This window comes from Alligator sinensis, unplaced genomic scaffold, assembly GCF_000455745.1.
Source record: "Alligator sinensis unplaced genomic scaffold, ASM45574v1 scaffold448_1, whole genome shotgun sequence".
Lineage (NCBI taxonomy): Eukaryota > Metazoa > Chordata > Crocodylia > Alligatoridae > Alligator > Alligator sinensis.
In genome coordinates, this window is record NW_005841870.1 from 1,223,206 (window position 1) to 1,237,272 (window position 14,067).

General features: G+C 41.2%; 1 protein-coding gene across 1 annotated transcript in view; it reads left to right on the top strand.

Annotated features, from left to right (window-relative positions):
- Positions 1 to 13,817, top strand: part of ARV1 (ARV1 homolog, fatty acid homeostasis modulator) — a gene marked incomplete at its 5' end in the record, with an annotated part of 25,919 nt that extends 12,102 nt beyond the window's left edge. The window contains 4 exons of the mRNA XM_025194740.1: positions 5,434 to 5,553; positions 9,085 to 9,238; positions 12,372 to 12,596; positions 13,462 to 13,817. Of these exons, the coding sequence (XP_025050525.1) occupies positions 5,434 to 5,553; positions 9,085 to 9,238; positions 12,372 to 12,596; positions 13,462 to 13,568 (606 nt within the window). The remainder of the gene's footprint in view (positions 1 to 5,433; positions 5,554 to 9,084; positions 9,239 to 12,371; positions 12,597 to 13,461) is intronic.
- Between the last annotated feature and the right edge of the window lie 250 nt (positions 13,818 to 14,067).

Here is a 14,067-nt window from a genome sequence, read left to right on the forward strand (position 1 = left end):
GCGACCATCTTCGGTGTAAGTAAACAATCTTGAATCAACCATTAAGCGTCCATGCCTAATTCCAGCGTGTCGCCTGTTCTCTCCGACCCAGCGTGCCCGGGCTGCTGGCCACAGCCCGTGCGGCGCAAAAAAGGGCCCGGATCGCTCCTGGCCCCCACACGAAAGTAAACAAAACCATCCAAAATGTTTCAGACAGTTTTGTAGTTTTGGAGCTGGGCTTGCAGGGAAACAAACTAAGAAGAGTAAGGGGGAAGAGGTGGGGAAAGACTTCTCTGACATTGACATCTGTAGCTGGCTAGTGTCTGCGATCTGTCCCTGAGGTCCCTTCCAATCCTAGTGCTCTGAGGGAGGGATGGCAGCCTGCTGTCATCCTGCGCTCCAGTCAGGAGGAGTCTGGTACAGCCCCGCAGGCCTCCCAGGGGGCTTGGGCCCCCAGATCTGTGCGCAGGATGATGGCATGGTGCCACTGCTGTCTGGGGCCAGTGGCAGCACCAATCTTCCTGGTGCTTGGCACAGGTTGTGCCAGCCCCAGCCAGCAGCGGCAGCCTGCTGTCATCCCACACGTGGATCCGGGGGCCCGTACTTCCCGGGAGGAGTCTGGCTCATCCCCGCAGCTCTCCCAGAGGGTGCAGGCCCCAGATCTGCGTGCGGGATGACAACAGGCTGCCGCTGCTGGCAAGTGATACGAGTTTTGCTTTGAACAGTTTTAGGTGTGGTTTCACAGAAACCCCTGCACCTATCTCCTTGAAACCTGGCAGGCTTCGTTCTTTCAGAAGGGGCTACCATACCTGCAATTTGCATCTGAATCAGACAAGACATGAATTTTAGTGATTTCCCCATTGTAGCCTATGCCTGAATCACCAAAACAGCATCGAAACTCCAAAACAGACTCAGCTGAATGAAAATGGAACAATGATCCAAAACACCGAAACAAATCACTGTCCCTCCAAAATGGCTGAATCTGAAACCGAATCAAAATGTAGCCATCTTGCACAGCCCTATTGATTACTACTCCCTGAGCCCAGTGCTCCGGCCAGTTTTTTATCCACCTTACAGTCCATTCATCCAACCCAAACTTCCTTAGCTTGCCTGCAGCAACGTTGTGGGAGACCATAGCAAAAGCCTTCCTAACATCAAGGTACACCACAGCCACAGGTCTCCACACATACACAGAAATATTCCTTGGAATATACGTGCCTCCCCCATTTCAGTGGAGTAAGCCTGTCAGCACTAAACATTTCTCTAAATGCCATATTTAGTTTGCCGTGGTAATAATAATTTTCACCTGACACGAGTAACAAAGACAGCAGAGCCTTATCTTCTGTTCTGTATAATTGGAAGAAGCTAGTGGATTGGAAGAAGCTCGTGGCTGTGCAAAATTTTGCCCAGTGTTTTGTTTTGAAGCTGTTTCGAGCTCGAAGCAGCAAAATCGAAACAAAACAAAAGGCTTGAAAACAACTTTGAAATGAAACAAGGGCACTCGTAACATTTTGAGTTTCAAAACTGGGCTTACCTGGCTTTAACATCGGTCCCAGGTGGCAGTGGCAGCCTCCTCTCATCCGGGGCACAGATCTGGGGGCCCGCACCCCCAGAAGGGCTGCTGGACTGTGCCAGACTCCTCCCGGGGTTGTAGGCCCCCAGAACCGCTGCTAGAGGAGAGGAGGCAGCTGCTGCCAGCAAGTGTCAAGAGTTTTGCTTTGAATAGTTTGAGGTGCAGTTTCCCAGAAACCTCTGCACTTATCTCCTTGAACCTTGGAAGGCTTCATGCCCTCAGAAGGGGCTATCATTGCTGCAATTTTCAACCAAATCAGGTAAGAAATGTTTAGGCATTTTCGTGATTCCCTATTCCAGTCTGTGGGTGAAACGTTGAAACGGTGAAACAGTTTTAATTAAAGAAAATGGAACAGTGCTTCAAAATGAAACGACCAAACAAAACACTGACCCTTCGAAATCACGAAATGGAAGTCGAAACAAAACGGTGCTGTTTCACACAGCCCTAGTAGATAACAGTACTTTATATTTCAAGGAAATTATGTAAAACTAATCCAGTTTATTACCAGCCTTTGAAGATGGTTGTACATTTAAAATAAAAATTGAAGGTGAGCAGATAACTTTTTTTTTTCAAATTTCAAAGTTGATTAAGGTCAAATGTAAAAGATGGTGATGTTCTGTGGAGCAAATCTAATGAAGACTGGTTGGATTCAGTGATGTTAAGATTGTAGCTTTCTCAGGCATGCTAAGTATATTGCATGACTGCAGATTGTAGATTCAGTTGACTGTGTGGAGATGCGATTATATCAGGAAAATTAACTAAGGGGCTTCAGTATTTCATTTTCCCTTGGGTAGTTAGCAAAAATCTTAAAAAAACAGTGTGTAAGTAGTTTCTTACATCTTAACTGTTCTTACAGATGTACAAGCAGTAGTGCTGTCAACATTTGTAGAGTTGCATCATTCTAACTAAATTTAAAATCCATGTTGTTAAACTAGGGTAGATGTATTAAACTGAATTAGCTTTATTTAAATTGATTTAACTTAGTTCATGCAAACTTGTTTCCCTCAGGATTAGATTAGCAGCAGTTATTTTGGTATTAGTACCAGAAAAAACCGACAGATTAAGAAAATATTGCCTCTTAGGAATCTTTAACCGCTAATATAACATAGGCTCATTTTGTTTGCAAACCTGAGCTGAGTACAGAAAGTTTGTGCAGACTGAGCCACTGACAAAATAGCAGCAAAGGACTTTGTCTCAATACAGTTCAAACCTCAAGTAGTCTAACTGAAAAATAAGATTTATTAGGAATGAAAGAAGTTCTTATATTTACAGGATGGTGGAGAGGAAGTGATGAGTTTCTGTAGCTAGGACTTCTTGAAAACTAGTCTGTCAGCATTGTCAAAGTTCCTGGACATGACAGCATTTTTTTTCCTTGCTAATCCTAATTCTGACACGTTATATTCCTAATTGTGCTTGGTGATGTCAAACTGGAACACTTAATTTGATACCATGTTGGTTGTGTAGGCATCACTCCATCATTAATTAATATATGCTGCTCACACAAAGGCTTTGCTAAAGCAGTGGCCGGTGTAGGCTTCACCAGCAAATCTGACCAATACATTAACTCACATAAACAAAACTTGGCCTGTGAGCCAGATGTGCATTCCTACCAAGAGATGGGAGGGGGAGATGGCTGTGCACGGTAGGATAATCCAGTGCCGGGATGATAAGGCTGGAATGGAGACACCCAGGGCAGAATGCAAAACAAGCCACTGGTACAGGATTGTTGAGACATTCATGTAATTTGTTTTTATCATTTTATAAAGGAGAATTGGAAAGTAGGGCAACTTTTGTAGTGGCCTGGGGGAGCCTGCGTGGTGTTGTGCCAACTACGTTGTGATAGGTACAAATGCCTTAACTCCTGAGCTGATTTATTTGTTAAACCAAAACATGTTAGGGCCGTTCTTGTAGACACTAAACCTAGCCAAATCTTTGCCACCAAACTAAGCCTGTGGCCATTCTTTGAGACAAAATTAGGGTTAGGATCTCCTGGCTGTGACTTTGGCTAGTACTGCAGTTCTTGAGACTTAACAGCAAAGATGACACTGATAACCCCAGACAACAGGTTTATTCGTAGCCTGCAAAAACTGGAAAGTAGAAAATCCACGGTTGTAATCAAAACTGTTGTTTACATATGTATGTTCCCAGCAGCCGTCTCGCAGAATGAGCTGGGATTCTGTATACCTGGGCTGGGTAGGATGTGATTGTCTGGTATTTCTAAACTCTGTTTTAAAAACTCTTAAACTATGTGTGCAAGTTGTTAGCCAGCTGCATGCTGCTTGTATCCTGGATGCAGACTGTCAGTTGGTTGACCTTGTGCGGAGTCTTTCTGTACTCCCTTATTTTGGCTCTTTCATCTTCTGTCTCTCGTTCCAAATGGAGAAGCTACTTTTAGCTATCCAGCTGAGTCCAGGCTTTAACAGTCGGAGGTGGGGATTTCTAAAGCTGGTTTTGTGCCCATAAATAAAGGGTGGGGTCACATTGCATATTCCAGTCAAGCAGCTACTGTGTTCAAAGGCAAGTCCTTTTGTTTCTGTCTCCAGAGCTTTTTGTGAAGAAATGTGTAAAAAAGTTTGGAGTTTTCTTGTGCTATATCAGCCTGAAACCTCAGCATATGGAAATTACTGCTTTTCAGATATGTTTTCACAATTCTCCTTTAGAAAAATGAAGCGAGACGTTGCCTTTAATTATAACAGTAATCTCTTCCACAGTAGATTTTACGCTCTATTAAACGTTCCAGGTTTAGTCTTCAATTAATTGTATCCTTTCTTCCATCTCTGACTTTAATTTCAAGCCTATAAAGCTGCTGGTTAATTGAGTCAATTTTTGAGTCCATTACCTCTAACTCTTTCATGATTCATATTTTCTTATATCAGTCTCTTTTCTGCTTCAAAATGTGGTTCCTCTAGAGCAGCGGTTCCCAACACGGTCCCTGCAGGTGCCATGGTGTGCCCCAAAGTTTATTCAGGTGCCCACATACACTTTCACAATCAGTAAAAATCATTATTCCAACAAAAAATGCTGTCACTGCTGATTTGAACTCGGAACAGCAACACTTTAATTTTTTTTTCACAGGCTGTACACAATGGCTGCCAAAATGAGACTGAGTCAGTCTGACTGAAGCAGTGACGGAGTGGCACTTACTACTCCCTCCCCAAGTGAAACTATGTGCATGTACATATCCAGGATTCTAAATTTTAATATTCATATTGGCGCCCGCTGCTTTTTCTTTTAAATTTGAATGTGCCCTTGCGTACGTAAACAGTGGGATCCCCTGCTCTAGAGCTTAGCCAAAATAAGCTGGTTGACTCTGTGCAATGTCTAACATTAAGCTTCCTGTCTAGATGCATGTGCATCTATCTTAATTTATATTCCAGTGATTTTGGAGTCAAGTTGCTGCTGACCTCAGCTATTTTTTAAATCTCACGTCTTCCAACAGTAACATAGTTATAAAGGGAAACAAAGAAACTGAGTATGGACACCCAGGAATCCCTACCAGGCCACAGGGATCTTGTTTCATCCTACAGTTTTGTTTGTGGACATGATGTCTCGTGCCACATTTTGACTGACTGAGCGTTTCTTGTCTACCAACAAAGACAACGTGTCTTGTACATAAATCTGTTTCCAAGAGTAAAGCTGGGAACGCACTACTAAAATACAAACTCAATACCTTTATCTTTTATGCCTAAGAAGTTAATATGAATCTAAAGATAAACCAGGAGGGCTTGGGGTGGGAGGGATGACATGGAAAATGATTTGGGGAGGAGAGGGAAAGTAATCTTCCTCATATGAGTGCAGCGACTGTGTCAAACTAAACAAAGAGCGGATGATTTTTCTAAGCAGATTTTGTTTACTTACTTTTTCTTATTTGTTAATTTTAGAAATCCTGCCAGAAACCTGTGGACAAGTATATTGAGTATGACCCTGTTATCATCCTGATTAATGCCATTTTATGCAAAGCACAGGCTTACAGACACATTCTGTTCAATACGAAGATAAATGTAAGTTGCTGGATGTTTTCTTCCTCTTCTTTTGTTTATCAGATATGCAAGTCATACCATAAGTTGTTGGGAATCATGATGAAAATAAGATTTGGCGGCTATTCTGAGTTTATTTGCCTTTCTCCTTCCTTTTCATAAGTGAGGAAATTTAATTAGTATCTTGTTTTCAGTTCTAATTAAGAGTCTAATGTTGTAAATTAATTATGTGGAATCCAGAATTCTGTAGCTGTTATGAGATCTATGGTCTGGATAAAATTAAGCAAAAGCAGCTGCCATAATATATATTGGAGATATTCCTAGCTCCCATTGGTTGAGAGAGGTTCTGTAAATTGCCAACTCACAACTTTAAAATTCCACTTGAAAACATTATCTTTTATAATATTGATATTGAACTGATTTTTAAACAATGCTAACATTACTGTACTAGAATACTTGGTACCAGTATTGACTTTTTGCAGACCTTCTCCCTTGTAATAAAACATATCACAAAAATTATTATTTTGGATAAAGATAATAATAGCTCATAGGGATCACTGATGCATAAATTCTCTGCAGAAATTGCTAAAAAGCAATGACTGTGTCCTTAGCATTACTGAGGGTATAGTGTAGCTTAAAGCATATGCCTTTATCTGGCAGTTAAAGTTCTGAGTTTCTTTTGTGCTTCAGAGAGAAAACACAATAGGAAACTTAGGAAGTCAAGCTTGGGTAACTAAGTTGTGGTCTCAGGCCTAGTCTTTGCTAGCACTTCTGCCATAGTCTGCCACTGTATGTGTACATCCCAGTGTACCTGGTGGTTCTGCACAACTCCACTCAGCAGCTGTGCTACCAGAGCACAAAATACATCCTGAACATAGTGTGGTAGCCAGCAGAAGGTGCTGGAGTGTCTCTTCTAATGTTTCTCAAATCTTTTTAGACTCAAGGCACCTCTCCATAACTTTTTTTAATTGAGTAGCACCTATTTCAAACCTAAATCTATTGAAGTGCTCACCTCCTTCTAGAGGGGACAGATAGTAGGAGTAGGGCAGTGGTCAGGCAGGGAAGAGCTTGAGTTTGCACTTACCTCCTTATAACTTGTGGCATCCTTCAAAAGATCTTACAGCATCCCAGTGTTCCCTGGCACCCTGGTTGAGAATCACTGGTTTATGCACATCTTCTGCTGACCACTGTACTGCAGCAGAAGCCTTACATGACTCAGCAGAAGCAGTTTAACTTCACCGGTGGAAAAGAGAGTTCTGCCACCCCAGAAGAGTTTTGAGAGTCAGTGCATTTGGTAGTGGAGACTATGCCTCAGTAAGTAATCTTGGACTGACAGTTTCCAGATGAGTGAGAGGGCTGAGGGAGGAAAGGCAGTATAGCTTAAGCAATAATGTCAGGTCTTGGCAATTTTTTGCCATTTTAGCTCCATCAATCAGGAGTATGGTGAGTGGTCTGTGACAGAGACAGCTTTGTTGGATAAAATGTCTATTGTAGATGTAGTCACGCTAGCAGAACTGTGCTTTTGCTTGTTCACTTTATCTGAGAGAGGGGGCAATAGTAAAGCACAATTTTGTTGGTATATGTTGGATCTACATTAAGAGCTTTTGACCAGTGTGGTGTATTGGTCTTGATATGCTAGCAGAGTTTACCAAGGGTAGACATGGCTTAAGACTTTTGAGAGATGTAAGGCAACTACAGCTGAGGACAGACTAATGATGCCTCGCTTGAGGCTTCTGGATGGGCTTGTCTACATACTGAAATTGCACTGGTCCAACTTGCACTGGTTCATCTAAGCCAATTTAAATTCCATGCATGGACTCATATGACTTAAACCTTAACAGTTGAAAGATAAATTGATAATTTACAGCTTCAAGTCAAAAGTATATACTTAGTTTTTAAAGGCTGTAAAAAAATTTATGCATACAAGTCTCGCTGATTTAACTGCATCAGCATGAGCATCACACAATAAATTATGATGGAACTACTTTGTGTGTAGACCAGGCCTAAGGAGGAGTTGTTTGTGTGCCATTGGTTACCATCCCTGTACTAGAATTCAGGACATTTTTCTTTACAAATGTAGACTGCTTTTAAGAAATTGCCTGATTTCACGTTGCTGAAATCTGCTACAAATAGGAAACAGATCTGCAGGGCTTCAATTTTTGTTACTACTTACCGTAGCAAGAACATCATTATTTGAAATCCTGTTGTATTAGATATTGCGCAAACAAATCAGAAAATGTGGTTCCTGCCCCATAGAACATATGCTTGTCTTCTAATATGTCTCCGTAGTATTTTCTCTTTCAGTTTCAAAATAATATGAAGTCCTTTAAAGCTTGAAACTAAAGTGTATCCCATCTGAATCCCTATCTAAACCCAAGATCTCCTCTTGTTTTAATTCATGTCATGATTACAAACCCTCTGAATTGTTTTTGGTTCTGGCAGGGAAGGCTCCTATAGCAGCACCTTTGTGATGTCCAAAAAAAGGATAATGGAAGTGTGGCCTCTTTGATCAAGGCTCTCTTCCTCGCATGCCTTCCAAATTACACATGCTCATTTTTTCCGACAAAATGTTTATTCCTAGAAGTATTTCAAATTATATGAAACTGTGAGTGAATGAAACTTTCCCTCCCATAACCCCTCCATCACTTATGTGTCACCAATGGGGATCCATGCCCTAGATTTCAGTGACTGGCCCTGCCTCTCAATTCCTAGCTCCTCTACAAGCCCCATGGGCCACACAACATGGGTCTGGAGGCCAGATGCAGCCTGTGGGTAATAAATTTGACACCATTGATTTAAGCAAATTCCAGATGAAAAAACATTTTCCAACAATGATAAGCAAGCCAGAAAAAAAAAAAAAGAAAAAACAACAGCTTGATATTTGGGTCCCTGATTGTATCCCCATCACTGACAATTAGAAAATTCAACCTTATTCATAAAACAGGAAAAGTTTAACATGGAAACATACTAATAATGGACCTCTTATGCTTTTCTCCAGTCCAGTTTTTCAGGGGACATTTTACAATATGCGAGAGACCAAATTATATTTGCGTTGATCCCCTTTTCTCCCTCCCAAACATGCTTAGGCTATGTATACACTTCAAAGGGTTGATTGGTTGCTATGTCTATAGTAGCAAACACCCATGGTGCAAATGAAGTTTGTGAAGGTATAAACCAATTAAACCAGTTCGCTCAGCTGAAAAACTGCATTTACTGTAGGCCTCCTTTAGGGATGACTGTATAAGTTAAGAGTGTGTTTGTTTGTTTTTAACACCTAACAATGCTGGTAAAATTCTCTTATGCAAATCAGACCTTGTATATCTTCTTTGCCCAAATCTGCTCATGCACTTTCCAAACCTCTGATTGGTCTGTAATATTAAACGGGCTAGCTTGTTTAAAATACTGTATGCTAATGTAGTAGTAGACCTGAACAAGCCATTTGCTTATTCCCAAAGCAAAAATGATAACGTTGCAGAGCCTATAGGTGCTAAGCATCTTTCGAATTAAATGCTAAGTGCTTAATGCTGATTCTGTCAACGTTCTTTTATGTACCAGATTCATGGGAAGCTCTGCATATTTTGTTTGCTTTGTGAAGCTTATGTCAGGTGGCTACAGCTACAGGATTCAAGCCAAAACATAGATCCTGATGACTTAATCAGATATGCCAAGGAATGGGACTTTTATAGAATGTTTGGAATAGCTTCTTTAGGTAAGAATTGTGATTACTTCATATAACTATCAACTGGTCTTTTAGCCAGCCCTTAGTTTTATTGAATCTTGATCTTTTCAAACTAAATGCATTGAAGAAATTACAAGTAATAATTGATGTCATGTCCTTCCCAAAAGAGGTGGTTTAGTGATCTCTGTATACAGTCTAAAACAGTTTTGTAGCCTTTCAGGGGGAACTGGCATTATGTCTTCATTTTTATGTTGATTCCTATTTTTCTTCAGTGCCAGTTCTGACTGACATTACCTTACGATGAGGAGTCTACTGAAATCAAGGAGGTGGCCAGCAAATTTCACAGGGAGATCCCAGGGCCAGTCACCATTTTTATAGGCTGAGCGTGCCCCCTCCCAACCCGCCTCTGGCTGAGAGGCCCCAGCAGTCCCGCCCCTCCCTGGAGATTGCCACATGGCCCAAAACTGCAGCATAATTACCCCGATTAAGCCCTGGGAAGCCATTAATCTATGTATTAGTAAGCATGGTAATTAATCAGGGTAATTAAGCCACAGTTTCAGACTGTCCCCAAGCAGTGAGCTCTGCGCTTTTTGGTGGCCTCACTGGAAAAAAAAACAAACTACAGGTACTCCTCACTTAACGACTTACCTGTTTAACGACCGTGCGGACTTACGACCAGCAAGAACTGGTCATAAGTACGAGCACTTTGGGCTTTGAAATGGCAGCGCAGCATCTCAAGCCAAAGCACGCAGTATCAAGGAGCGGCTCCTCGCTTATCAACCAATTCGCTTAATGGCCTAGTCGCAGGAACGGAAATCGGTCGTTAAGTGAGGAGTGCCTGTAACTTACTGGCAAGTAGTAAAGCCCTGCAGTCTTAGAGCACAAGGGGGAGGGCAGATGGGGAAGACAGGGCAGGGACCTGGGAAGAATGCCTGCTGCAGGGCACCTCCATGTGCCCTCCCCAATGGGTGGCATGGCTAGGCTGGACCACCTGCCTCCAGTGCAGCACAGCCTGCAGACACCTGGGTTCTGCCTCTGGTTTAGCGGCCCTATGCTCTGCTGGACCCAGGTATCACACTCAGCATGGGTTGGAGGCCCTGGCAGCTCCTCCTGCGCCACCCTGGCTGCTCCATGCTCTACCTGCTGTTGTGCCTCTGGATGCTGCTAGCTGAAAGCAAAGTAGGAACTGGGATGCTGGTGCTGTGTCCTTGCCCCAAGTCCTGCTGCAGTGTGGAGGGATGCAGCAGGTCCTTCCTTCTGCTCACCTTGGGTTGATTGAAGACAAGCTGCTTATGCCCCACTCCATTCTGCTGCCGCCCTGACCTGGCTGTCAGGGTCTTGGTAGTGCTGCCACCCCTTGCAGCCAGCTTCACCCATGCCCTGCCCCACCTCTGCACCTCCTGTTGTAAGCAGCTCTGCCCCACTGCCCCCTTCACCCTCTTCCCCATACTCCAAGACTTCAGGGCTTGTCTGCTTGCTGGTAAGTTTTTGTTCTTTTCAGTGAGCACTGGTTTATTTGTGAAGCCTGTACTTTTCTGTGGAGCCTGCCCGAATTTGCAGTTTCCACTAAAATCGTAGAGTTGCGATTTTGGTAAGTCTGTACTTATGACAAAACACACATCAGTGCTAGGTATTGAACCATCAGAAGATGGCAGTATTGAGAATGTTTGGTCTGAATTGTTATCTATTTATATGGTTTTGATTATAAGTAGTAACAGATAGATGTACCTTAGCCAAGAGACTGGCACCCAGAGTACTAGCAGCTGGCTGAATTTTTACGTGAGAAAAATTGGTTGGTTAAGAAAAATGTTTTGTCATGTGCTTTGAATCTTACTTGAACTGGCCCCTAGTGGTCTTTCATCATGTGAGAGCATCATCCATCCAAAAATACTCCTCCTAGACCTAACCTGTTCCAGAATAGCTGTCAGTTGTTACAGTTTCCTGTTTGTCACATTCTAGAATCATTAGAAAAGTTAGGGAAATGTTTTATCAGTTCTCTTTTGCTAGCTTGTTTAAAATGGGATTGAGAAAAGGCTAGAGTCACACCTCATGCATGGCTGAATACTTATTCTTTTGCTGCAGAGGCAGCTAGCAGATGGAGGCATGAGTTTATTGCATATTGATTTACTGAAAAGTTTATTATTCCTAGAGGTGAGATGACAGTGAGGATGCTGCTGATGAAAATGAACAGTAAACAGGAAAAGCTGTACTAGCTTCTGAGCCATAAATAAATTATTTTTTAAAAGCAAACATTTTGCCAAAGAGTCAGTGGCAAAACTAGTTTGGAAGAAATGTTATTTCCAAGCATCAAAAATTATATTTAAAACACTTGAAGGTGATAAGTGGATCTTTAGTTGTTAAAAAAGTATATTCAAATCTTTTGTGGTACCACTGTCTAGTTTGGACCCATCCATTAGAACCATAAAGCATTCCCACAGTTTTGCTTCATACTTTCAGCTCTTTGGGGTAGCAACACCAGAAAAAACATAACTTGAATTAATCCTTTGTCCTCATCCTCCAGTAAGTGTTTCTGTAGATAGTTTCTTGTAAATGAAGCTCAGGTCTTTACTATTATCATCTCACTTTTCCATCATCAGGTTTTCATAAAATTATGGTAAAATTGCCTGAGCTCATGTTTTCAGCAGCAACTCCTCCCTTGCTGTCTTTGGGAAACTGTTCTTACAGTGAGTTACTCCATATCTTACTAGCACAGGAAAGGCTTGGTAGTCTAGCAGTGTTTTTTTGAGCCTTTACTAATCTTCCATAGAATATCAGTATTGGTGACCTTGGCTTACAGCTTAAAGACTAAATGAAAAAAATGGTCTTTGGGAAGAAAAAGTAGAAATAGAGGACATTTTTCACATTGAAGTTTTCCTGTGATATGGATTTGTCATAAACGCCGTAGATAAAAGTGGCTGGATCCTTTGAATAAGATTGGACTGGATTGGTTTATGGGAGTAGTAATTTAGCAAGGCAACTATTACTAATAAAGATAAAGTGGGGGAGGAGGAGGAGAACATGTTTATGATTCATCTATAACATTTTATTAAAATAGTCAAAAGCTCATTTGTAGTTGGTATTTATTACACTGAGATTAATTAGGAAAGAATTTCATTTGATGCTTTATGCTGTTATTTTCTTCTCCTCTCCATTGTCCACTCAGAGCAAACTGCATTTTTGGTTGGCATTTTTACTGCCCTATGGGTAGCCAGGCCTGAGATGCTGAAAACAAAGTCTGACTTCATCTTACTTCTGAAAGCCCTGCTGTTGTCTAGTTATGGAAAACTTCTGCTGATTCCAGCTGTTATTTGGGAACATGACTACACCCCTTTGTGTCTCCATCTCATAAAAGTATTTGTACTGACATCTAACTCGCAAGCAATTAGAGGTATTTTGCTTTTGTTGTATTAGTATAATATCTCTGTTGCAAATGTTATTACAACATGTTATTTTAGAATATCTTTTCAGTGATGCTTTTAAAAATCAGATATAAAAGAGATTCTTATGTGTGATTGCAACAGTCCTTAGCCTAGAATTATCACATTGGGCCTTTCATTGTGGAACTGAAAACATTAATGAAAAAAACCTTATCTTGCAATCACAGTTTTGAAACTAAAAAGAGATCCATCAGTTACATGTTTTGAAGCAACTCAACATGGGTTACTAGAACATAAAAGTATAATTAATCATTTGTGTGGGGATTTTTTTTTGTAACTACAATTTGAAAATTGTATATTGACTTAAGAATATTTTCTAAGCTATGCATAGACTGTTTAGACAGACTTTTTCTGTGCAACTGTTCAAGTGTATATATTGATATAAATCCACAAACAATTTCTATGAACTTTTAAAAGGCTTTTGGTCCAAACTGTTTATACCAGTGGTGCTAAATCTCCAGCCTCTGGGCCAGATCTGGCTTGTATAGCTATGTTATCCAACTCGTAGAGCTCCCAATGGATCCAGAAATTTGGTGGCAGTAGAGCAGTGGTAATTAATACTGCCACCACTCCCCTGTTGTCAAATTTCTAAGCATGTGGGGCTTGGGCCACAGATGCAATCAGGGTGTTTAATACACCCTGTTGAGTTGGGGCTGCACACCAGGCCAGACCCGCACACCAGATTGGGCCTGCAAATCAACCCCACACCCCTCATCTAGCCCACAGAGAAAAAAGGTTCTGTACCACTGGTTTATTTTTGGGACAGTAAAAACATTATTGGAAAGATTGAACATTTTGTTCTGTTTTCTTTTGCAGTTACATTGAACTTAAGCCGAAAGTTTGCTTTGTTGGCCATCCTGAATGGATTGCTTTTCGAAAGTGGTGTTGTCTATTTGTTCCAGAGAACGGGATTGAATGTCTGAAAAAGCAGTCCAGCATCCACTTGCTAAATCTTCAATTATTTTGAAGGTCTAAATTAAAATCAACATGGTTATCATTCTCAAAGGATTACCTTCCTCCAGCAAACCCAAATCATTGCTTTCATAATGTGATAAAGAAAATCGTTGGATAACAAACATTTTCATTGCCAGCAGTTGGCTGGAAACAGTTCTGGAATTTTTAGTTTTAATTCCTTACACAAATACAGCTTTTGTATGTGCTAAACCATAAAACTTGAGTCTGTACTTTTGTTTTTCATTAGAAATATGAATGTGCCAGCACGCTAATAACTTGATTGATCTGGCAGTAATGCAAAAATGTACACTAAAAATGTTGGCATTGCCCACCACTAATCGCTATTTCATTTTGGCCAAAAGAGGTAGATGAATTGTTCCCTTAAGAGGGGAAGAAAAAAGTAAGCAATAAAATGAAGGGAAGACTAAACCAGTATTTCAGACCAAATTGTTTTTGAGAGAGAGAAAC